This window comes from Polypterus senegalus, chromosome 6, assembly GCF_016835505.1.
Source record: "Polypterus senegalus isolate Bchr_013 chromosome 6, ASM1683550v1, whole genome shotgun sequence".
Classification (NCBI taxonomy): domain Eukaryota; kingdom Metazoa; phylum Chordata; class Cladistia; order Polypteriformes; family Polypteridae; genus Polypterus; species Polypterus senegalus.
The window spans coordinates 48,630,409-48,656,776 of NC_053159.1; the positions used below are offsets into that span (position 1 = coordinate 48,630,409).

The window sequence follows — 26,368 nt, forward strand, 5'->3', positions numbered from 1 at the left end:
GGAGAACTGCCAGACTACCTTTATGTACAGTCAGGTCCATAAGTATTTGGACCGTGACAGAAGTTTCTCTCTTCACCACTACAATACATTTGAAACAAAGCAATCAAGATATGACTGAAGTATAGACTTTCAGCTTGAATTCAAGTGGTTTAATAAAAATATTTTATGAGCTATTTAGAAAAGACAGACATTTTATACCACACCACACCCCCCATTTTCAGGGGGCAAAAAGAATTTGTACAAAATAAAATAATAATAAATATAATGATATTTTTAATAATTGGTTGAAATATCCTGTATAGTCAATGACTGTATGAAGTCTGGAACCTTTGGCCTTGGCCATCTCCAAATGCTGGGTTTCCGCCCTGGTAATACTTTGCCAGGCCCTTACTGCAGCAGTCTTCAGTTGCTGCTTCTTTGTTGGACTTTCTGCCATCAGTTATGTCTTCAGCAAGTGAAATGCATGTCCAGTTGGGTTGAGGACAGTTGACTGACTGACAAGTGCCTTCAAAGGCACTTGGTTTGCTTCAGAGTATGTTTTGGCTCATTGGCCACCTGTACTGTGCAAAGTCATCCTATCAGTTTTGCAGCATTTGGCTGAATCTGAGCAGACCATATAGCCCTATACACTTCAGAATTCATCCTGCTACTTCTGCCAAAAGTCGTATCATCAATAAACATTAGTGACTGACTTCCATTCACAGTCATGCATGATCATGCCATAAAACTGCCTCCACCATGTTTCACAGATGATGTGGTATTCATCGGATCATGAGTCGTTTCTTCCCTTCTTCATGCTCTTTGCTTTCCAACATTCTGGTATATATTCATTTTAGTTTCATTCATCCAAAGAAAATTGTTCCAGAACTGGACAGGCTATTAAAAATGTTTTCTGGCAAAGTCTAATCTGTCCATCATATGCTTAAGGTTTACCAGTGGTTTGCACCTTGTCTAAACCCTCTGTCTTTACTTTCATGAAGTCTTCTCTTGATTGTACACTTTGGCAATGATAAATCTACCTCCCGGAAACTGTTCTTGGTTTGGCTAAATGTTGTGAACTGATTCTTCTTCACCAAGGACAGAATTCTGCAATCATCCAGCACAGTTGTCTTCTGTGGTTTTCCAGACCTACTGATGGTGCTGAGTTCAACAATGTTTTCTTTCTTTTCAAGAATGTACCAATGGTTAATTCGACTACTGCTCGTGTTTCTGCTATCTCTCTAAAGGGATTTTTTTGTTTTCTCTGTCTAATGATGGACTGTTTTTACTTGCATGGACAGCTTTTTGGACTTCATATTGAGAGTTCACAGAGGCAGCTTCCAAATGCAAATTCCACACTTAGAATCAATTCAAGACTGTTTACCTGGATTTTAGTTAATGAAATAATGAGGCAACTGCTCTCACCTGGCTATGGAACATCTTATCAGTCAACTGTCCAAATACTTTTGAGCAGCTTGAAGTAGAGGAGGCTATGCAGAAAAATGGCTGTCATTCCTAAACGGCTCATATGATATTTTTGTTAAAGCCCTAAAATTAAATTTGAAAGTGTACACTTCAATCGCATAATGATTGCTTTATTTCAAATTCATTGTGGTGGTGTACAGAGCGAAAATTATGAATATTGTGTCACTATCAAAATACTTATAGACCTCACTGTATGTCATTTGTTCCAATATGGACAATGTCAACTGGATCCAGCCCTGCTCTAGCCAACAGCCTATAAACCCATTCCCGGGTGGTCTCCCCATCTATGTACTGTGGAGACGACACAGACAGGCAGACACCGATGGTTCAAACACAAACACATGTTTATTATACATATTTACAAGTTCAAAAACACACAACCCAGTGCCCCTGCACCACACACCCTCAAGTCTGGGCTTTCAACAGTCCTTTCTCTGTCGCCTCCACTCCTCTCCTCCAAGCTCTGTCCTCTGCCATCCGACTCCAGCTTCGGAATGGAGGGAGGTGGCCCCTTTTAACTCCAACCGGACGTGCTCCAGGTGCCTCCTGACGAGCTTCCAGCGGCACTTTCTGGTGAGGCAGAATTGCCACACTAGCACCTGGAAGCACTCCAGGTGTCCCTGGATTTCCTTCCGCCAGCACCTCCGGGTGTGCCGGAAGTGCTTACATCCAGGGCTTTCATGTGTCTGGGCATCACCTGGCGGTGACCAAGGGCCCCTATAGGGTTGAGCTTCTATGCTCTGTTCCCGTGCCCACCATAAAAAGGAACGAGGCTGCCCTCTCATGGTTCGGAGACAGCGTAGTACCGGCCGGGTACCGCTCCCAGCCACTCGCCACAGTACCTGGAAGGCAACATACCGCGCAAGACTTATAATTCAGTCTAACTACTACTGCCTCTCTCTTTCTAAGAACTGGTTTTGAGGTGGCCCACTGTGGATCTTCATACCTGCCTACCACCTCAGAAGCGTCAGAGACATCGTTCAGCTCTGCAAGGTCCTGAAAATGGTTTGACACTGCCAATTCTGAGTTTAATGCCCCCAGACAGTGTGCACTCTTTACCTTGCAACTTGTGATAGTGAGCCATCTATCTCTACCTGTCTAGTCTGGAATCTCCTTCTGCACCACCTTATGGGTTCACACTATCTCTCTAAAGCACACATGGGCCAGGTCCACCTTAGTTATTACAAAGAAAGGCATCTAATCCCTCCTCCAGTTCAGCAACCCTGAGTTCGAGGTGCTGGATCAGCTGGCATCTCCTGCAGATGTAACATTCATAGAAGACTGCTGCTACCAAGACAACCTCCAAAGATAAAGACAAACATCCAACAAACTTGCATTGCACTGGCCTAATTATTAAAATCTGACTTTGGATTACTAAAACTGTTCAACTTTTATTAAAATTAAATGATTTTAACTTAACTGGTAAAACTAAAAAATTAAAGTTAAAAACTGGATTTAAAAAAGTGCATGTATGTCCTTCTTTGAATTTAAATTTACTTTTCTCTGTCTGTTCCTAACATTGCACTCCTTTTATTTGTTACATAAAAGCTCTTCACTCATATCACTTGTATTCTATTATATTAATAAACCCTTTCCCTCTAGCCCTCTTAATAGCTCTACATTCCAGAATGATAAGAACTGTTCCATCCAGTAAACTTATTTCACAGTTCTTTCTTCTTACTAAGAAAAAACGCTTACTGCAGAGCCCCTCTCTTAACTGCTTTGAAGTCAGGCACGAACCTGTGCTTAAAATTAATGCTTCTTGAGCCCTCACTTTCCATAATAATATTAATGCTTAACTGTACATGTGTTATTTGGTGTTCTATACAATTATTCTATATATGCCTTGAATTTTTTCCACTAAGAAATCATCATTACTTTAGCTATTTGATGCTGCGACACCAGTTATTTATGTATAGACAAGATGACTTCCTCTATTGTCATATCACCTACTGCTTATTGTCTCACCTTGCAGACACTAGTTTCAATACAAAAAACAAGAATAAGAACATGAACATTTACAACTACAGGTAACAAGTACCTTTTCCAAATACTCCCCCAAACACTCAGCTGCTATGTAGGAAAAAAAAACAAAAAAAAACTTCTAAAGGGAAGCAAAAGCTTTAAAAATTCCTTCATGGCTCCTTAGTAACATCAACAGAAAAAACAATGTTTTTAGGAGCAACATGAATCTTTTATTTAACTCTCATAACTTAGCAACACAGAATTCTCAGCACTTTCACTTGCATTTGCAAGGATGACATCAGTATGTCTCAGTCTACAATCTCCCTCAACTCTCCCTAAAATTAGGCTAATTGTTACAATTAAAAACAGAAAGTAGTTAGGCCAAACATCTGCAGCTGTATGAGGTTCCTAGGACTGCGTTTAACACTATATTATGTTAGCTATATTATGTTAGCTTCCATCAATGAGTCTGTAACGTTGAACGGCCTGCTCTTGTGAAAACTGTTCTAATGTTCTAATTGTACAACCATCTCTAATCATATTCAAAACATTGAAATTGACCAGTTCATACCTATTAAAATAACTTACTGCTATGATGTTTCATGTAAAAAACAGCAGGCTAATTAATGTTTTTAAAAGTTTGACCTTGATAAGTTTAATGCACAACACTCTCTGTGCATAAACCAGTTTTAATTTAAGGATATTTAGCATTAATTGTTGTATAAATAGAGTGCACACGTGCACACACACACACACACACACACACACACACACACACACATACATACATACATACATACATACATACATACATACATACATATAGTGGTCCCCGGCCGGGCTTGTGCCTCCTCCAGACCGCAAGGGGGCGTCTGTCCTGGTTATGTTGGGGGCCTCGGGTACAGGGCTTGCCCAGCCCTGTAGGGACCCGTGGCCACCGCCAGGCGGCGCCCAGGTGCCTGAGGAACCCTGGAGCCCAGCACTTCCGCCACACCAGGAAGTGCTGGTGGGAAGACGACTGGGGACACCCAGACGGCTTCCGGGTGCGCAGCCGGCACTTCCGCCACACTGGGGTGTGGCTAAAACTGATTGTCGGGAAGCAGCTGGAGCCCATCCGGGTTCCTATAAGAAGGGCCGCCTCCCTCCAGTCATGGTGGATGTCGGGCGGTAGTAGACAGAGCTGGAGAGAGGACTGGAGGCGGCCAGAAGAACGGCACAAGGACTGTGAGGCCTGGACTTTTGGGGGAACGGTGTAGAAGGCACTGGGTAGTGCACTGAAAATATAATTGTAAATATTGTAAATAAAAGTGTGTTGGGTGAACTTACGATGTCTGTCTGTCTGTGTCCAGGCCAGCGTTCACAATATATATATATATATATATATATATATATATATATATATATATATTGTGACAGATTAAGGGTTTCCTCGCACCCTTGTACCCTCAGACCACACGTCAGACACCAGATAAAAGTCCAAATAATTATTTATTATAATAATTATGTGCACAAAGCACGCTCCTCTCCACAATTCTCCAATAATAATCACAAATAACCAATAAACCAATCCTCCACTCCCAGACGCTTAGCCACCCTGCCTCCCAACTCAGCTCACCGTCTGGGAACTCCCACAGTCCTTTTATACTCCCTGACCCGGAGGTGTTCCTGCCTAACAGTCCACAAGTCCTTATTCCTTCCGGGTCAGGGTAAATAGTCCTTTTCTTTTCAACCTTGAAGCCTGTCGCTCTTCCTATGCCGAACTTCCGGGTCATAGGGCACAAAGAACTCTTCGGTCCTCCCTGCAGCTCCCTCTCGTGGCCCCCATGGCATCCAGCAGGGCGGTGCATAAAAACTCCATTGTCCGTGATGCCCTGCTGGTCTTCTGGGAACCTCCATGCTGCAAGGAGGGCTCCACCTGGCGGCTTGGGGGTATTGGCCGGGATAAACAGCCGGCCATCCTCCACAATATATATATAACTGAAAACATGTTTTATATTCTAGTTTCAGTTGACTACCTGTTGAAGCTCATCGAGAGAATGCCAAGAGTGTGCAAAGCAGTAATCAGAGCAAAGGGTGGCTATTTTGAAGAAACTAGAATATAAAACATGTTTTCAGTTATTTCACCTTTTTTTGTTAAGTACATAACTCCACATGTGTTCATTCATAGTTTTGATGCCTTCAGTGAGAACCTACCAATGTAAATGGTCATGAAAATAAAGAAAACACATTGAATGAGGAGGTCTGTCCAAACTTTTAGCCTGTACTGTATATATAAAATGTACACATTCATTTTTTTTGTTTAGCAGTTAATTTTCACTAATTGTTAGCTTTCCATGTATATCTAAATTATCTTCTTTTCTTTCTGCTCAATATGTACTGTACATAAAAGCATACATACCTGCTTTCCCAGCAGTAAGCATGTCCCGTTCTTTATCCTGAAGATAATGAGGAAATACACAATAGTTAAATTATTTTGTTATTTTAAGGTATATTACATTATGTAACATGACAAAAATAAGTCTTCATAGGCAAGAATCTATACTAATAAAAGGCAAAGCCCTCACTGACTGACTGACTGACTCATCACTAATTCTCAACTTCCCATGTAGGTAGAAGACTGAAATTTGGCAGGCTCATTCCTTACAGCTTACTTACAAAAGTTAAGTAGGTTTCATTTCGAAATTCTATATGTAATGGTCATAACTGAATCCTACTTACGTACATATATACGGCCATTGCCTGCAGCTCGGTTGCCGTGTGAGGCAGAGTTGCGTCCCCCATCACCACGCCTCTCACGTAGATGGCTGCCTACCTATATTGCGCCCCCCCCATAACCACGCCTCCCACGTAATTGAGTGTCTGCCCATATAAGGCCTTCTGTCAGCAGCAATCCAATAGACACACTGCCGCTACGAGGCGTTTGTCATGCCCAAGACGAATACGATATTCGCAAGATACAAGTTTAGTGAGAAGACGCAACGTATAAATGAGACTTTTGATCACTTTGAAACGGAGTTAAAATTGCTGGTGAAGGACTGTGCTTATGCAAACGAAGATGAGATGGTCAGGGATAGAATAGTGTTTGGCACAAACTCAGCGAAAGTGCGAGAGAAACTTTTAAGTGCCGGGTCTGAGCTAACATTAAATAAAGCCGTGGACATCGCAAGATCGCATGAGATAGCACAAGCACAGCTGAGAACCTTCGATGCATGTACTCCGGGCAGCTCACGTGAACTGACTGTGAACGCAGTACGCAGACAAAAAGCAAGAGCTCCAAAGAGCGCTGAACAAAAAACGCATTACACAATTGAGAAGGCAGAAAAAGAATATGAAGCGTGTGATGCATACAAGCATATTCATAAGTGCAGCTACTGCGGAAACAAAGCACACAGTGGAAAAAGTCAATGTCCAGTTAAAGGAAGACAGTGTAAAAAATGTGGTAAATTGAACCACTTCGCTAAAGTTTGCAGGACTTGGAAAGTTAAATCCGTGCATGCAGTGTGTGATGTCTCAGATAAAGAGGAAGACGAGCTGTTTATTGATGCAGTAAGAAAGGAACAACCTTCTGAAGCTGAACAAGCCTTTGTAGACATATCAATAGGAAAGCAAGGTTTAAAGCTTAAGTTTAAATTAAGTTCATAGACACGCTACCGCTAAATATTCGCAGGCAAATCCACAAATTAATATCGGGAATGCCTGTTAAACATCTTAGATTCACGAGTACCGATTTGGGTAGTGAACACTTCGATGAATGAAACCTGTTATCTTTACAACGATTGACAAACACGGAATGTAACTTGAACACAACACATCCTCCAAATACGAACCTGATTAAAAAAAATAATGATAATCAAATTCTTGATGACAGCAACACTCATAACAGTCACAAAACAATTACACTGACAATCATGTTACATTATTTGTAAAACGTTTCCTTTTCTTTTTCATTACTTCTTTAACACACTACTTCTCTGCTGCGAAGCGCAGGTATTTTGCTAGTTAATAATAGACAAAATGTAGACATGAAGTGTATAATGTGTGAAGGCTGAAGTCCAAATATCAAATAAATACTTTCACAAAAGGTACAAGTATAACAAAATATATTTTTTTTTTATTCAAGAATATAACTGTAGAAAAAGAAATTGGGTAAGGGTATGACACTGACACAACAGCTCAGTTGGTGCAGCAGTAAGAACTGCTGACTCGTGATCAAGAGGTTGCCAGCACGATTCCGAGCATGACCGTTTTGAGTAGTGAGCTCCTCTTTAGATCTGGATGGTGTATGTCCCCAAAAAAAGAAGTCTGACTGCATTCTCGTACCAGTATGTGAGCAATGACACTTCAGTATGTGAAAAATGGTACAAGAAAACTAAAATACACTTGTACTATAATCATGGTAGCCCTATAAAATGACCTTTTATTGCACATTCTGTTATTAGTTCAAAATAAAACCAACTGATATTACACTTTTTTAGCTAATCATTTAGGAAAATGCACTTCATTCATTCATCATTTTTAAAATAACAAATATATTGTTGTTTGGTGACAGAATACATTGTCAAGGCAGTTCCTATACATGTCTGGAATCTAACATACTGCTCATAATGTTAATTTTTGTATATGTTATCAAAATTATATATGAATCATGAACATGAAACAATTCCAAATCATTTTACAAAGATCAACTGATACCTACACAATACCTAAAATATGTAAGATATAGGTTTTATATCAAATATACTTTCAAGAACATATGTCTTTTCTAAATAAGGATATATGATAAAAACAGTTATCAAAATGTATCAGTGAAGACACCAAACACACATTTTGGATCCCAATAATGATCCAGATATTTATGCTTGTTTTACTCACGAGTTTGTCATTTTAACTGACAAGAGCATGCAGGATAATCTAGAAGGTTAACTTTGATAATACACACCTTCCCAGATTGTACCTCTGCCTGAATTTCCTTTAGGGCAGCCAACTGTTCCTGCAGTGCAAGGATCTCTTCTTTTTTCTTCTTCTCTGCCGCCTGAGTAGCAGTTTTCCTCTGTAACTGTAAGAAATTGCTTTAGAGCCTAGTTGTTTTGGGGCACAACATATAAAGAAGTAACCAGAGAAAGAGATCATATACAGTGGTGTGAAAAACTATTTGCCCCCTTTCTGATTTCTTATTCTTTTGCATGTTTGTCACACAAAATGTTTCTGATCATCAAACACATTTAACCATTAGTCAAATATAACACAAGTAAACACAAAATGCAGTTTTTAAATGATGGTTTTATTATTTAGGGAGAAAAAATCCAAACCTACATGGCCCTGTGTGAAAAAGTAATTGCCCCCTGAACCTAATAACTGGTTGGGCCACCCTTAGCAGCAATAACTGCAATCAAGTGTTTGTGATAACTTGCAATGAGACTTTTACAGCGCTCTGGAGGAATTTTGGCCCACTCATCTTTGCAGAATTGTTGTAATTCAGCTTTATTTGAGGGTTTTCTAACACGAACCGCCTTTTTAAGGTCATGCCATAGCATCTCAATTGGATTCAGGTCAGGACTTTGACTAGGCCACTCCAAAGTCTTCATTTTGTTTTTCTTCAGCCATTCAGAGGTGGATTTGCTGGTGTGTTTTGGGTTATTGTCCTGCTGCAGCACCCAAGATCGCTTCAGCTTGAGTTGAGGAACAGATGGCCGGACATTCTCCTTCAGGATTTTTTGGTAGACAGTAGATTTCATGGTTCCATCTATCACAGCAAGCCTTCCAGGTCCTGAAGCAGCAAAACAACCCCAGACCATCATACTACCACCACCATATTTTACTGTTGGTATGATGTTCTTTTTCTGAAATGCTGTGTTCCTTTTACGCCAGATGTAACGGGACATTTGCCTTCCAAAAAGTTCAACTTTTGTCTCATCAGTCCACAAGGTATTTTCCCAAATGTCTTGGCAATCATTGAGAGGTTTCTTAGCAAAATTGAGACAAGCCCTAATGTTCTTTTTGCTTAACAGTGGTTTGCGTCTTGGAAATCTTCCATGCAGGCCGTTTTTGCCCAGTCTCTTTCTTATGGTGGAGTTGTGAACACTGACCTTAATTGAGGCAAGTGAGGCCTGCAGTTCTTTAGACGTTGTCCTGGGGTCTTTTGTGACCTCTCGGATGAGTCGTCTATGTGCTCTTGGGGTAATTTTGGTCGGCCGGCCACTCCTGGAAAGGTTCACCACTGTTCCATGTTTTTGCCATTTGTGGATAATGGCTCTCACTGTGGTTTGCTGGAGTCCCAAAGCTTTAGAAATGGCTTTATAACCTTTACCAGACTGATAGATCTCAATTACTTCTGTTCTCATTTGTTCCTGAATTTCTTTGGATCTTGGCATGATGTTTTGAGGTGCTTTTGGTCTACTTCTCTGTGTCAGGCAGCTCCTATTTGAGTGATTTCTTGATTGAAACAGGTGTGGCAGTAATCAGGCCTGGGGGTGGCTACGGAAATTGAACTCAGGTGTGATACACCACAGTTAGGTTATTTTTTAACAAGAGGGCAATTACTTTTTCACACAGGGCCATGTAAGTTTGGATTTTTTCTCCCTAAATAATAAAAACCATCATTTAAAACTGCATTTTGTGTTTACTTGTGTTATATTTGACTAATGGTTAAATGTGTTTGATGATCAGAAACATTTTGTGTGACAAACATGCAAAATAATAAGAAATCAGGAAGGGGGCAAATAGTTTTTCACACCAGCTCATATCTTGTTAACTGTTCATTACTGACCAACTTGCATGCAATCATAATTCACTATCTCTCGTATAATCTCACACTTTCTTAGCTTTCTGTGTGATTACTCTTACTCAAACTTTTTAAGCATTTGGTCTCCCAGCCTTAATTGGCTCTGCTGGTATTTGTATATAAAAAATATTTGTGCCCCTTTCCAGCTCTGAGGACAATACATACTAATAAATATAATATCATTAGAATAAAATACAAATAATACCAGTGATGTTGCTGCATTGGGGGCCACTATGGCAAAGGGCAAAGCCACAACAGATGTTGTGCAAACCATAATATGCTACCCTCTGTAGTTTAACTAATTATTGAAACATTTTAACAACCCTCAACTTTGTCTTCTTAGGGATTTTTTCCAATTGACCTCCATATGCTCAATGATATCTATTATCAATAGAAGCACTGCTCTTCGTATTATGTGAAATTGTCCATGTGTTGGGTACTGCATGCTTATTTCCATCTAAAATGGGCATGCTCTACTAGCCCTGCAGTATTCAAGGTTTACTCATTAGCGTGTGTGTGCACGTGTGCAACATGGAATTTCTAGCTTAGCATTAAGGTTTAAAAGCCATAGCTCCCTAATACTCTGTGCTAAAGTGAAGATGTCTGTGGTCCTAAATCCTCCATTTGAACTTCCTGTTGGACTTTTCATAAGAAAAGTCTATGCAGCACAAATTGTAAAAAACTTATGAAAAGCCCACTGCCATTTCTTGATGTAAAGGACGTGACACTAATTTGAAAGGAAAAGTGAAAGAACAGAAAGCAGATCAATATCAAAAATACATAAAGCGTGAGGCAGAATAGGATTTTGATCTTCATTTTACCCACTAGTAAGCCAGAATGCCTGATGGTGCTAAATTTCAAAAATCTTTGTCTTCATCCAATTTTATGGAAAAAAGGCAGCAGTATGACAGAGTCCTGGTGCAGAAAGAACAAGTATGTAGAAAATAATTTTTTCAGTTGTTTGCTGGCCTTCATTAGTTGGTGTGGCTTGTTCTTATTCTAATCAAAGCCATTTTTTCTAGACTTGTTCCTACCCCATAAATTGTCCGACTGTCATTTGGTTTTTGCCTTTTGTTCAATATACAAACTGACTGTGAACTTTGAAAGTTTTTTTGCTACAGTATACGAGGACGGAAACCCCAACTCTTCATACTTTCACGTGTGTTTTCTTTACAGTGGTGTAGTAGGTAGGATCCAAAAGCCTGAAGAATATTGGAAGGGCAGGATCTGAATGCAGTCTTGAAGACCATGATGACTGAGCTCCTCAATCTGAAGCTGGAGAAAGCTGCTACAAAAGCAGAGCTGGCGGAGACCAAGACACGGCTGGCAAGGTAGTGGAGAGCTTTAAATGTTAAGAGCAGCATTTTGTATTGTATTCTGTAGTTAACAGGGAGCCAGTAAAGTGGAGAGAAAATAGGTGTAATATGTTCAGTGGATTTAGAACAGGTTATTATCCTGGTAGCAAAATTTTGAAGAAGTTGTAAGCAATGGATAAGTTTTTGTAGGATGCCAGATAGAATAATAGCATTACAGTAATCTAAACGTGAGGTGACTAGGGCATTAACCAATACTTCAATACTGTGTTGCATAAGTTTGGGGATGGAAGAATGCAATCCGAGAAATATTACTTATATGGGAGGAAAAAGAAAGTACTATCTTAAATGATGCCCAGGCTCTTAACTTTGGAGGAGATGTTTGTGTTAATATTGTTAATTAAAATAGAAGAATGGTTCACCCTAGCAAGTATAAATTTAGAGCCAATGAGGAGCACCTCAGTTTTATTGCTGTTTAGTTGGAGAAAATTGTGAGTCATCCATGTCTTTATGTCTTGGAGACATACCATTAGAGCATTTGGAGGGAAAACAGAAGTGGATTTAGTGGATAGATATAGCTGTGTGTCATCAGCATAAGAATGAAATTTAATACCATGGTGCCGGAAGATATTGGGAAGATATAAATGAGAAAAAAAGTGGCTCTAAAACAGAACCCTGAGGAACTCCCTGAGTAACAACTGCGTTCTCAGATTTAAAGCCCTTTATTATTTGAACAAATTGCTTCCTATCAATGAGGTAGGAAGAAAACCACTGGAGGACAAGGCCACAGACTCCAAAACTAGCTAGTCGTTTCAAAAGTATCTGATGGGATATGGTGTCAAATGCGGAGCTGTGGTCAAGAAGCACAAGAATTGATAAAAGTCCCATGTCAGCTGCCCAGAGAAGATCATTTGTGATTTTGACCAGGGCAGTTTCTGTGCTGTGTTTAGGACGAAACCCAGATTGAAACTGTTCAAAAAGGTTATTTTTTGAAAGATGGGACTGGAGTTGGAAGGCAACTATCTTTTCGAGAACTTTAGACATAAATGCAACATTTGAAATATGCCGATAATTGTTAAGGATACTTGGGTCTAAAACAGGTTTATTCAGAATTGGAGTAACTGAGGCTGTTTTTAGTGAGTGGGTGACCATGCCTGTAGTAAGGGAAGAGTTATCATGGGGGAAATATGCGACAGGCAGGACTTAACAAAGCTTGTAGGTATTGGATCTAATTGGCATGTGGAAGAATTAGATTTTGTTCTAAGCTCCGAGATATTATTTTCAGCTGGTAAACTGAAATATGCGAATAGGGTAGTTGGTAAGTGAATATGGGTGATAGTGGAGAGTATGTTATTTTATGTAGAAGTAGAGGAAGCAAGTTGCTGGTGGATTTTTTCAATTTTTGATTTGAAGAAATCCAAAAAAGTGCAGCAGTATTTAACAGAGAGGTTATGGTAGGCAACATTTTCTGGTGGTATAATTAGCCTTTTCATTGTAGAAAAAAGAGCTCTAGTATTTTTCCCACCTGTTTTCATAATGTTAGAATAGTATACAGTTTTGGCAGAAGAGATCATTTTTGTATTTTAACATATGATTTGAGTACATTTACTTGTGTACAACAAGACCCGTCTTTTTAGCTAGGTGCTCCAACTGTCGGCCCGTGGCTTTGAGCTGACGTAAACCAGGGAGTAGTGCTAATAAATGAAACAGTCCGTGTTTTTAAGGGAGCTAGTGTATCAAAGGCAGAAGACAGAGCAGCATTGTAATAGTCTACTAATTCTGATGGTGTGGTAACAGAAGGAGAAACAGGCTGGGATTGCAATAAATCTATAAGGGTCTCTGGGTTTACATGCTTGACATTACAAAATGAAATTACACGCTGAACCTTTGATTTACTGAGAGGTAAGCTAACATCAAATGTGATCATTTTGTGATCTGAGATAGGTAATTCAGTAGGAATAAGATTGTGATATGTGATACCAGAGCAGCAAATCCTTGTTGAGTCGAAAAGTTGACATATTGAATTAAATTAAAACAGTCAAGGATTTCACTAAAATCATTTGTCAGTGCATCAGCTGGCATGTCAAAGTGTATTTTAAAATCACCCATGAGGATGACATTAGTAGACATTGCACACGAAGTTGTTAAAACAGTAAAAATTCTGTAATAAAAACACTTGATAGTTTAGGAGCTCTATATAAAACAGCAATTATAATAGGTGAAGGTCCGCAGAGTTTGAAATCTAACAGTTCAAAGGATGGATACGCTGGAAGAAGTATCAGTAATAATTTTAGGTCTTTGCAGTATATCATTTCGAGATCACCTCCCCTTCCCGAAGAATGGGATTTGGAGATGCAGACAAATTCTGGAGGGAGCGCTTGATTTAAATGAAAATAATCACCCGGTTGCTGCCAAGTCTCCATAAGACATAAACAGTCCATCTTAGTGTCTATGATAAAATCACCAATCAGCAGATATTTGTTATAGATAGATCGAGTATTAAATAATTCAAACTTCAAAGCGTCTATGGACGTATATTCCGGTGATTTTACCAAAGGAATCAGCACTTTATGATTAGCACATCGCTCAAAAATACATGGACAAGTGCGTCCTTCAGACCGAAGTGAAGGAATAGACCTGCTGCTACTCCCGCCGAGGCAAAAACGACGACGAGAGCCTTGGTGAACATACTTTGGTCGTTGGAGAATGCCAAGGTGCAGCAGGAGATCAGCAGGCAATTCAGTTTGTCGAAGTCGATATAATTCATCTGGTGAATATTTTAGTTTTGAAGATGTGACTGTATTAAATAGCAAAGTAAACATAATAATCCATGACAACCAATTGAGGTTTATCATAGTAGCTTTCCAGAAATCACCCAAGCAAATTCCCGATTGGAAGCAAAGCAATGTACCCCTTGTGTACCTACTCGGCCCAATTAAAATAACACGTAAGCCAGTAGACCGTCACCATTGGGGTTTCCGCAAGTACTCAGCAATTGACAAGGGGCAGTTTCAACCACCTATTCATCAAAGCTAGTTACTTGAGCAGAGAATCAGTGAGAAAGTTTCCACTTACCCATACAGGTTGCAGCCAGCAAAGAATAGTTCTACGAGGGCTCGTGTTAAGGCCGAAAGAGGCAAGGGACGCAAATGCGTGTTATCAGTTTTTAATCCAATGCAAATGCGAAGCAAGATCCGACGCAAAAGGTAAAAAACAACTAGTAAAAGTACACATAAGAGAGCACCACCAAGCAGCGGATGAGAGAAACGCCAGCGTTCACTTTCGCTTCCGGCCCGTAATACTGGCGCCGTATTTGAAGGGCCCTGCACAGTGGGCTTATCATGACCTCCCCGAGGAGGAAGCTGCCAACTACAACCTCCTGAGGGCCGAGATATTCAAGCACTATGGCGTGACCTCAGGCCAGCAGGCGAGGGAGTGGCAGCATTGGAAGTTTGACTCTGAGTGCCCAGCCAGAGCCCAGACGTTCGAGCTTTGGGGCAAGCTGGGGCGCTGGCTATGGCTAGACGTCACCCAGGCACGCCAGGTGGTGGAGCAGGTGGCCTGTGAGAGGCTCGTGAATGCCATGCCAGACTACCTTGCCCAGCAGGTCCACCGGCATCCTTACAAGGACATGAACAGCATTCTGGAGGTCTTGTACCGAGCCGGAGGTTCGGAGAGGTCCGCTCACAGGGTCCAACAGGGATGAGTTGCTACACCTGAGCCCACCTGTCACGCTGCAGAAGCTCCAGTCAGGCATAAAGAGAAGGTGCTCAGTCCGCCGCGCTGTTTCAAGTGCAGGGAGCTGGGACATATTCTCACCACCTGTCCGCTGAACGCCGAGCCGACGGACTGCACTGGGTCAGAGGAGAGAGGTATTGTGCTCTGTCAAATCCCTTGGCTGTTCCAAACACGGGAGTGGTACTGGTAAATGGGCACTCGGTCATGGCATTATTTGAGTGCGGGAGCAACATCGCTATTGTTGTCCGCCGTTATATTCTACCACAACAGTGGTTAACTCAAAAAATGAGTATGACATGTGTACATGGCTATATAGGTCCGCGAAATGCTTCATAACCTGGAAGGGTGACCCAAAACAACTGCTCGTTGCTGTACTGCCCGAGCCCCCCTTCATGGTTATATTGGGACAAGACTGGTCGGAAAACAAAAGCGGCAGGGTAGCAACCACTCCTAGAAACAGGTTGGGTGTGATGGCGGACAGGCAAGAAACCGTCCCAGCTACTCCCATGTTGTGCTCTTCGGCGACTGTTAATGACTTGGATGGCCGAGGGGGATTCTACAGTTGACGGACCTCGATCCGGAAGTACAAACAGATGAGGATCTGGGCTGGATGACCTCTAACCTGGTCTCCCCACCAGATCCGCTCACTGGCCTGAACTTTCAGTTTCGGTCTACGCCGGCTTCATTTAAAAGAGAACAGCGGAATGATGATTCCTTGAAGTTTGCCAGAAATGCCATTATTTCCGTCAATGGGCCATCACTGGAAGATTCTCCACCACCGGGATCATACTTTGTCCTTCAAAATGATCTGTTGTAACGAGTAGCAGAACATGAAGGCGAGGTCAGGAAGTTGTTGTTGGTTCGGCAGACCTACTGATGGGAGGTCTGCGAACTAGCGCACGCCCACCTCTTAGGCACCCATCTCGGGGCTAAAAAAACATTAGTGACAGTGAAACTTCGCTTTTATTGGCCCGGAATCAATGAGGAGGTCTGACGTTTCTGTCAGTCCTTCCCGGAGTGTCAACTACATCAGATTCCCAGGAGGGACAGTGCTCCTCTACAGTAGTTCCGATTCCCCTCATTGATGTGCCCTTTGAAAGATCAGTATCAATCTTGTAGGACCCTTGGAGCCTTTGATGCAAGGCCATAAATACATATTGATTATGGTCGATTACGCGACTCGATACCTGGAGGCGGTTCCCCTGCAAACCGCTAATACTAAAAATATCACACGGGAATTGGTAGGACTTTTTTCCCAGAGTGGGTATATCCAAAGAAGTCCTTACGGACCAGGGTACGTCCTTTGCTTCGGATACGTTCAGGGAGGTTGCCAAGTTACTCCGTATTAAGCATCTTAAAACATCTGTTTAACACCCACAGACAGACAGGTTTGTCGAAAGGTTCAACCAAACCCTTAAACAGATGCTCCACAAGGAGGTCAGCGCGGATGGTAGGAACTGGGATCAACTCTTGCCTCTTATACTTTTTGCATATCGGGAGGTGCCGCAAGCCTCCATGGGGTTTTCCCCTTTTGAACTCTTATATGGACGCCAACCCCTAGGTATTTTGGACATTCTAAAAGAAGGTTGGGAGGGGGAGGCACTCCTTTCCACCAACATTTTGGAATATATTGTGCATTTACACAATAGATTGGTGAAAATCCGACCTCTGCTAAAAGAGCACATGTTGAAAGTTGAAGCAGCGCAGGTGTGAAATTATAACAGAAACACCTCCCTGCGGGAATTCCAGCCGGGGGTGCTCGTGCCTACTTCCCACTCTAAATTGTTGGCTCACTGGCAGAGCCCACACGAGGTTAAAGAGAGAAAAGGGGTTATCGATTATTTGGTAAAACAATCGACCTGTCGACCAAGCGAGGGGGTATATCATGTCAACTTACTGAAGCCGTGGAGGGACAGGGAAGACCGCCCCCCCACCGGCCCAGCCCTCTCCCTGTTCTTGGAAAAATCAGTCCTTAACCTCTGCCCCAATTTGACTTCCCACCAGCAACAGGAGCTGGAAACTGCAATCCTGTCTGTTCCGGAAATGGTCAGCGAAGCACCTGGCTGCACCTCGCTGATTCAGTATGACATCGTGACGGACCCTGGGGTGATAGTCAGGGAATGGCCCTATCACCTTCCAGAGGCAAAATGTGTGGAGGTAGAGTTAGAAGTACAACGCATGTTAGACATGGATTTAGTATTTAGGCTACCTGGTGGGAGGCAGACAACTGAAGCCATAGTGTTCAAAAATGAAAGACATCCTTGAATGGCCCCGACTGATAACCAAGAGGCAAGTGTAAGCTTTCTTAAGACTAGCGAGCTACTAGTGCCGATTTGTAACTCGGTTTTCTGAGAGAGCTGCCCCCTTGACAAATCTGACAAAGAAAAGGGCCCCTTTTCATGTGTTGTGGGATGAATTTTTCTCTTCCTTTTCTTCTCCAGACCGTTGCTTTGGACACACGTCTAGACGCCATGCTGAGCCAAAGCATCAATGGTGTTGAACACCTCGTGATTTACCTGAGCCGAAAACTGTTGAACCAGGAGACAAGGTATGCAGCAGTGAAGCGGGAGGTTCTGGACTGTTGGGGTACGAGTTCACCCTGGGGACAGACCATGCTGCCCAACAGTGGATGGCTTTCCATAAGGAATCGAACCCTTGAATCACCAGGTCATTTTTAGGCCTGCAGCTGTATAAGTTCACCGTCACTTATCGCCGGGGTAACCTCCATGTTAATGGTCTCTCTCGGGTTCATGACCTCTTGATGGGTCTGGGATGGGCGTCATGTCACACACAAGCGCATGGGGAGAGGCTTAAGGACCCGATGTGCACCGCGAAACCTCGTGCCAAGGGACAACGACGGGGTACTAACCTTTTTTTTTTTGTTCCCACAGGAAAAATGAAGCAGCACCACTCAAGACACTTCTCGGTTCCCTCCTTCTCCCTGGTCCCCATCTGATGACATCACTACCATCATCTACCACTGCAGCTCCTTTCCAGCATTCCATGTCCACTGCCATTCCCACCCCATAAACCGTCCGACTGTCATTTGGTTTTTGTCTTTTGTTCAATGTACAAACTGACCGTGAACTTTGAAAGTTTTTTTGCTACAGTATATGGGGACAGAAACCCCAACTCTTCATACTTTCTTGTGTGTTTTCTTTACACCTTTAAATATATACTTTTGTATTTTGTTAGATAATGACGATGTCAGAGGGTATCACAATAATTTGATGCTAGTTGAGACCAGGTATTAGGATCCTATTGTTTGACTGATTTTTTTTTGTGATACGAAAGGTACATGAAATTGCACATCTCACTTGTCATTTAGTAAAAAAAGGGACTGATATTATTACTATTTAGTTATGTTAACATTAGCAAAGTCTGAACACATGAAGGAAAATTCTGGTATTGCTCTATTCCAAACATAACAGTGAATAACAATATAATATAAAAGTAGGACTGGAGGTCTTTTCTCTTTTATATTTGTGTTATATATTTTGTGACATATTTTTTGGGTACATTTTTGTTTATGTTAATCATACTTAAGCTGATTTTAACCCATTTTATATGTTCCTAGGGTTATGTATCAGCACTGATATCCCAATTTGATTGAGTTTTACACTGTTCCAATTTGATTTGATATAGATTTTATCTTGATTGAATTAGTATGCACTAATATATTCAAAGTGTTGACTTTTTTAGAAATGACTTATCCATGTATAAAGAACATTAATATAATGTGACAAATTTCAGTAATACTTTATTTGAAGGGTGTCTACATAGTGAGTTTATAACATGGAATGACATTCAAGAAAAAAATACTTGATCTATACTAATAAAAGGCAAAGCCCTCACTGACTGACTGACTGACTCACTCACTCACTCATCACTAATTCTCCAACTTCCTGGATAGGTAGAAGGCTGAAATTTGGCAGGCTTATTCCTTACAGCTTACTTACAAAAGTTGGGCAGGTTTCATTTAGAAATTCTACACGTAATGGTCATAACTGGAACCTACTTTTCTCCATATACTGTAATGGACGTGGGGGGCGGAGTTGCGTGTCAAATCATCACGCCTCTCACGTAATCACGTGAACTGACTGTGAACGCAGTATGTACAAAACAACGAAGAGCTCCAAAGAGCGCTGAAGAAAAATGCATACAAGCTTATTCATAAGTGCAGCTACTGCGGAAACAAAGCACGGTGTAAACCGTAAGTTTAAATTAACTTTATGGACATGCTCCCGCTGCCATTTGTCATGCCTTCGTCGAATACTTTATTCGCAAGATACAAGTCTAATGAGAAGACACGAGGTATAAACAAGACTTTGGATCACTTTGTAACGGAGTTAAATTGCTGTAGCAAGAAACTTTTAAGTGCCAGGTCTTAGCTAACATTAAATATAGCCGTGGACATCGCAACATCACACAAGAGAGCAGCTCACGTGAACTGACTGAACGCAGTACAAGTGATCACTTCCATGCATCAAACCTGTTCAAAAAACGCATTACACAATTGACAAGGTAGGAAAAGAATATGCTCCGAGCTGAGCTCCACAGCTAACGCAGTCTTACGGAAGCAACTTCGTCACGCTGTAACCAAATACTCACAGAAAAATCCACAAGTTAATACACACGCTGTCTCTAGAGTTTCTCCACACTCAATGTATTCCTCGCATCCCCGTTATACCCTCTGATCTCCCATTTTAATTCAAATGCCTCCAATTTCCAGTAAGGCTCTGCTTCGCGATGACAAGTAATAAGTCTCAGGGACAGACCCTACAAAAGGTTGCCATTAATTTCTGGCAAGATTGCTTTTCTCCTGGACAACTATACGTTGCATTCTCAAGAGTGAGCTCGTAAAGCTTCGTCATATTACAACCGGAGTGCTGAACTGACAAAGTGCTATATAAAGAGAACTATAACAATCGTAATAAACGAACAATAAAATAGCGGAAAACCCGTGGATTAAATTAAAAGGCATCTTCCTTGGCGAAGCAAGGAAAAAGTTTGGCCTTATATGTCGTTCATTTATAAAACAGCGGAGAAGCTGTGTAAAGGCTGCTACACAAAAAACCAGCGGAACGCCTTATATGAACAGGCAGACAGCTAAAGAAGGAAATCAATAAATATCTATAATCGTAATAAACAAACAAAAAATAGGGTACAAGCCGCGGATTAAATAAAGGAAATGGGTACCTGAACAGTAAAGTAAGTCCCAAATAGCTACACAATAACTATAGCAATCGTAATAAACGAACAATAAAACAGTACAGAACCGCGAAGCAAGGAGAAACGATGGCCTTATATGGCGTTCGTTTATAAAGCAGTGGAGAAGCTGTGTGAAGACAGCTACACAAAAAAACAGCAGAGTGCCACACTCTGAATGTATTCCTCGCATCACCGTTATACCCTCTGATCTCCCATTTCAATTCAAATGCCTCAAATTTCCAGTAAGGCTCTGCTTCGCGATGACAATTAATAAGTCTCAGGGACAGACCCTACAAAAGGTTGCCATTGATTTGAGGCAACATTGCTTTTCTCCTGGACAACTATACGTTGCATTCTCAAGAGTAAGCTCTCTTTCTTTTCTTCTTAATAAAAATTTAACAGCAGTACTTCGTTGCTGCGAAGCGCGGGGATTTTGCCATATACAGTGTATATTATATATATATATATATATGTATGTATATGTATACAGTGGTGTGAAAAACTATTTGCCCCCTTTCTGATTTCTTATTCTTTTGCATGTTTGTCACACAAAATGTTTCTGATCATCAAACACATTTAACCATTAGTCAAATATAACACAAGTAAACACAAAATGCAGTTTTTAAATGATGGTTTTATTATTTAGGGAGAAAAAATCCAAACCTACATGGCCCTGTGTGAAAAAGTAATTGCCCCCTGAACCTAATAACTGGTTGGGCCACCCTTAGCAGCAATAACTGCAATCAAGTGTTTGTGATAACTTGCAATGAGACTTTTACAGCGCTCTGGAGGAATTTTGGCCTACTCATCTTTGCAGAATTGTTGTAATTCAGCTTTATTTGAGAGTTTTCTAGCATGAACCGCCTTTTTAAGGTCATGCCATAGCATCTCAATTGGATTCAGGTCAGGACTTTGATTAGGCCACTCCAAAGTCTTCATTTTGTTTTTCTTCAGCCATTCAGAGGTGGATTTGCTGGTGTGTTTTGGGTCATTGTCCTGTTGCAGCACCCAAGATCGCATCAGCTTGAGTTGAGGAACAGATGGCCGGACATTCTCCTTCAGGATTTTTTGGTAGACAGTAGAATTCATGGTTCCATCTATCACAGAAAGCCTTCCAGGTCCTGAAGCAGCAAAACAACCCCAGACCATCACACTACCACCACCATATTTTACTGTTGGTATGATGTTCTTTTCCTGAAATGCTGTGTTCCTTTTACGCCAGATGTAACGGGACATTTGCCTTCCAAAAGTTCAACTTTTGTCTCATCAGTCCACAAGGTATTTTCCCAAATGTCTTGGCAATCATTGAGATGTTTCTTAGCAAAATTGAGACAAGCCTTAATGTTATTTTTGCTTAACAGTGGTTTGCGTCTTGGAAATCTGCCATGCAGGCCCTTTTTGCCCAGTCTCTTTCTTATGGTGGAGTCGTGAACACTGACCTTAATTGAGGCAAGTGAGGCCTGCAGTTCTTTAGACGTTGTCCTGGGGTCTTTTGTGACCTCTCGGATGAGTCATCTCTGCGCTCTTGGGGTAATTTTGGTCGGCCATCCACTCCTGGGAAGGTTCATCACTGTTCCATGTTTTTGCCATTTGTGGATAATGGCTCTCACTGTGGTTCGCTGGAGTCCCAAAGCTTTAGAAATGGCTTTATAACCTTTACCAGACTGATAGATCTCAATTACTTCTGTTCTCATTTGTTCCTGAATTTCTTTGGATCTTGGCATGATGTTTTGAGGTGCTTTTGGTCTACTTCTCTGTGTCAGGCAGCTCCTATTTGAGTGATTTCTTGATTGAAACAGGTGTGGCAGTAATCAGGCCTGGGGGTGGCTGGAAATTGAACTCAGGTGTGATACACCACAGTTAGGTTAATTTTTAACAAGGGGGCAATTACTTTTTCACACAGGGCCATGTAGGTTTGGATTTTTTTTTGCCCTAAATAATAAAAACCATCATTTAAAAACTGCATTTTGTGTTTACTTGTGTTATATTTTACTAATGGTTAAATGTGTTTGATGATCAGAAACATTTTTTGTGACAAACATGCAAAAGAATAAGAAATCAGGAAGGGGGCAAATAGTTTTTCACACCACTTTATATATATATGTGTGGATATGTATATATATATATGTGTGTATATATGTAGATGTGTATATATATATATATATATGTATATATATATATATATATATATATATATATATATATATATATATATATATATATATATATATATATATATATATATATGTATGTGTATGTGTGTTGTGAATGCTGGCCCGGACACAGACAGACGGACATCGTTGGCTCCACCACACAATGTTTATTTACACTAATATTTACAATTTACGTGTACAACAAACTCCAGTGCCTCCAGCACCGATCCCCCTCAATCCAGGCGACACAGTCCTTCATGCCTCTCTCTTGGCCGCCTACAGTCCTCTCTTCAGCTCTGTCCACTTCCACCCGACTTCCACTCTCGACTGAAAGGAGGTGGCCCCTTAAATAGGAACCCGGATGGGCTCCAGCTGCTCCCCGGCACTCCTCCGCAGACACGCCCCAGTGTGGCCGAAGTGCGGCTGCGCACCCGGAAGCCGTCCGGGTGTCCCCTATCATCTTCCCCCCAGCACTTCCTGGTGTGGCGGAAGTGCTGGGCTCCAGGGTTGTTCAGGCACCGGGGCACCGCCTGGCGGTGGCCACGAGTCCCTACAGGGCTGGGCTTCCAAGCCCTTTACCCTTGCCCCCCAACATAACCAGGGCGGACGCCCCCTCGCGGTCTGGAGGAGGTACAAGCCCTCCTCCGGTCCTCCTGGGCGTCCCGGCCTATGCCACAGTGTATATATATGTATATTTATCTGTATGTATGTATGTGTATATGTGTATATATATATATATATATATATATGTATATATATATATATATATATATATATATAGATATGTGTATATGTAGATATGTACATATGTATATGTATATATGTTTATATGTGTGTGTGTCTGTGTATATATATATATATATATATATGTATATAATATATATATATATATCAATCAATCAATCAATCAATCAATCAAGATTTATTTATATAGCACATATTCATACAAAAAAATGTAGCTCAAAGTGTTTTACAAAATGAATATATATATATATATATATGAATGACAGCAACACTCATAACAGTTACAATTACATTGACAATCATATTACGTTATTTTTAAAATGTTTCCTTTTCTTTTTCTTAACTTCTTTAACACACTACTTCTCCGCTGCGAAGCGCGGGTATTTTGCTAGTTAGTAATAAACAGTTAACATCAGTATTGGAAGATGTGGAGCAAAATATCATTGCTCTTTAACACTAGAATTACCAGAGCATACAAAAAAATCACAGATTCAGCCCGCCTTAAAATGCTTCGCACTTCTCCGTCAGCCTCTTTTGTCCTTTAAATGTGTTGAAAAGCAGAAAACGGCAAGCAGCCTGCTATCACATCCTCCACACCGCACAGTTTTCTCAGCTCAAATATTGCTTCTTAAATAATAAATGCTATTCAATAACCTATTGTGTGTTATGTGAATCTCCATATAGACACCCTTTAAACTAAACTATTAGCAAAACACATTTCCTTAATGGAAACTTAAAATTATCTTGGGTTAGTCAAAATTAAAGATATACAAAATATGTGTGTTTGTGGAAATGGTGAACCAAGCCTTGTTTCAGATAGGTACATTACAACAAATTAAACAATATGACAGGCTGCAATTATGAGAAGCATTTTATTTTCTTTAATACCATTATAGATACATATTTTTGTACATACTTTATTAGTATGTATTTTAGGGAAGTATTATTTATTTAAGCATATTTATGATCACTGAGCAATAAGCCTGGAGAATTTACATTTTTTTAAAGTAATTTCCTTCAGGATTAAAATCATTTTTCTAATTCTAATTCTGAGAAATGAACAGCTAACACCTGTGATATATAGTTTAACTAGCAAAATACCCGCGCTTCGCAGCGGAGAAGTAGTGTGTTAAAGGATCAATGAAAAAGAAAAGGAAACATTTTGATTTTAACGTAACATGATTGTCAATGTAATTGTTTTGTCACTGTTGTGAGTGATGAGTGTTGTTGTCATATATATATATATATATATATATTTACACACACACACATAAACATATATATATACACTAGCAAAATACCCGCGCTTCGCAGCGGAGAAGTAGTGTGTTAAAGAAGCAATGAAAAGAAAAGGAAACATTTTGAAAATAACGTAACATGATTGTCAATGTAATTGTTTTGTCACTGTTGTGAGTGATGAGTGTTGTTGTCATATATATATATATATATATATATATATATATATTTACACACACATATAAACATATATATATACATATCTATACATATACACATATATATATACATATATATATCTACATATATACACATACATATACACACACACATAAATACATACACACACAAATACATATATATATATATACATACACACACACATATATAAACATATATATACATATACATACATATCTACATATATACACACACAGCTATTTCAGATCAGTGCAATACGCTGCTTGTTAAAACGGATAACTCCGCTCTTACGTGCAAGTCTGCGTGGATATTATGAACTATCGTATTTGTTCAAGTTCTATTTAAATTTTAAATAGAAGGAATTTTTATTTAGTCGACAGAAATATCTTTGGTAGGAATGGTAAAAACAGACAGGAATATTATTCGTGAATAAATCAACTCAAACCTTAAACAACTTATAATATTTTGCTCTCCATAAAAATTTATCCTGTCTAAATTATACAAGTTAGAAATAAAGTAAACGTTAAAAGAACAAACATTCACATTTCTTTACTCTTATGTAATTTTATATAAAAAATAAACTTAGATTTTAAATATCCCAAAAGATTTTGCTCTCCATAAAAATATATCCTGTCAAAATGATACAAATTCAAATATGAACATGCTGCATAACAAAACCTAGAAATATAAATGAAATGTGTTCTTTTCAGCAATAACAAATCAAATCATTCAGTTTTCTTTGCTCATATGTCATTTTAGAGCTGGACGCCTGGCATCTTTTTTTGGCCACAGGTTCGTTTATGTTTGGTGTGAGGTTCTGTGTTGTGGAGATTCTCAGGATGGATTGCAGGTGCTCATCAGTGAGGCGACTCCTGTGTGCTGTTTTGTTAGTCTTTATCACTGCTTCTCACACAGATATGTGCTACCAAACATGCATAAGGTTCGAGCCGCATGTAGACGGACTTTTTTTGTTCTTCGAAGTCACCAAAGCGCCGTGCAAACTCAGTGCGCTCAGTTTATCAGCAAAGTGCGTATTTTGGGAACACCGTAGTGACGACTTGGTTTAACATTACTTGGCAACAGGGAAAGTGAGGCAAGGTGCACTGGTGCATTTGTGTCTCCCATAAAAGCAGCTTCACTTGAAATCACTTTGTGATTGTGCACGGGTTAAAGCGTCCGCTGAAGTGTCAGATTCTTATTTAATTATGCTGCTTTCTGTATCTTCTGCATTGCATTCAGGTTAACCTGATGTTTTGTCTCATAGTGCCGTCTTAGATTAAATTCTGTAATTACAGCCACATTAGCTCCACAAATGAGACACACGGGTTTAGTAAACATATACTCAGCCTCCCATCGGTTTTTAAAGGCTCTATTTTCAGAATCAACTTTTCTCTTCAGCATCGTGTGAGCTAGCTTCGCAATAACTTGATTAACTCGGTAAGTGTTAGGCAAGGCAGCTGAAGCGCTGCATTATGGGATCTGTAGTTTATTGTGTTACCAGCGCTTCATATACCCGGGCTTTAATAACAATAATACAGTATATAAAATGATCTCGGGCGGAT

The 26,368-nt window shown here is 40.4% G+C and overlaps 1 protein-coding gene across 1 annotated transcript in view; it reads right to left on the reverse strand.

Moving 5' to 3' along the window:
- The window catches only part of cep104 (centrosomal protein 104), a 232,996-nt gene that overhangs the window by 67,969 nt on the left and 138,659 nt on the right, over nucleotides 1-26,368 (reverse strand). Inside the window, exons 15-16 of the mRNA XM_039755038.1 lie at nucleotides 8,369-8,485; nucleotides 5,828-5,864 (exon numbers count right to left, since the gene is read on the reverse strand). Coding sequence (XP_039610972.1) covers nucleotides 5,828-5,864; nucleotides 8,369-8,485 — 154 coding nt within the window. The remainder of the gene's footprint in view (nucleotides 1-5,827; nucleotides 5,865-8,368; nucleotides 8,486-26,368) is intronic.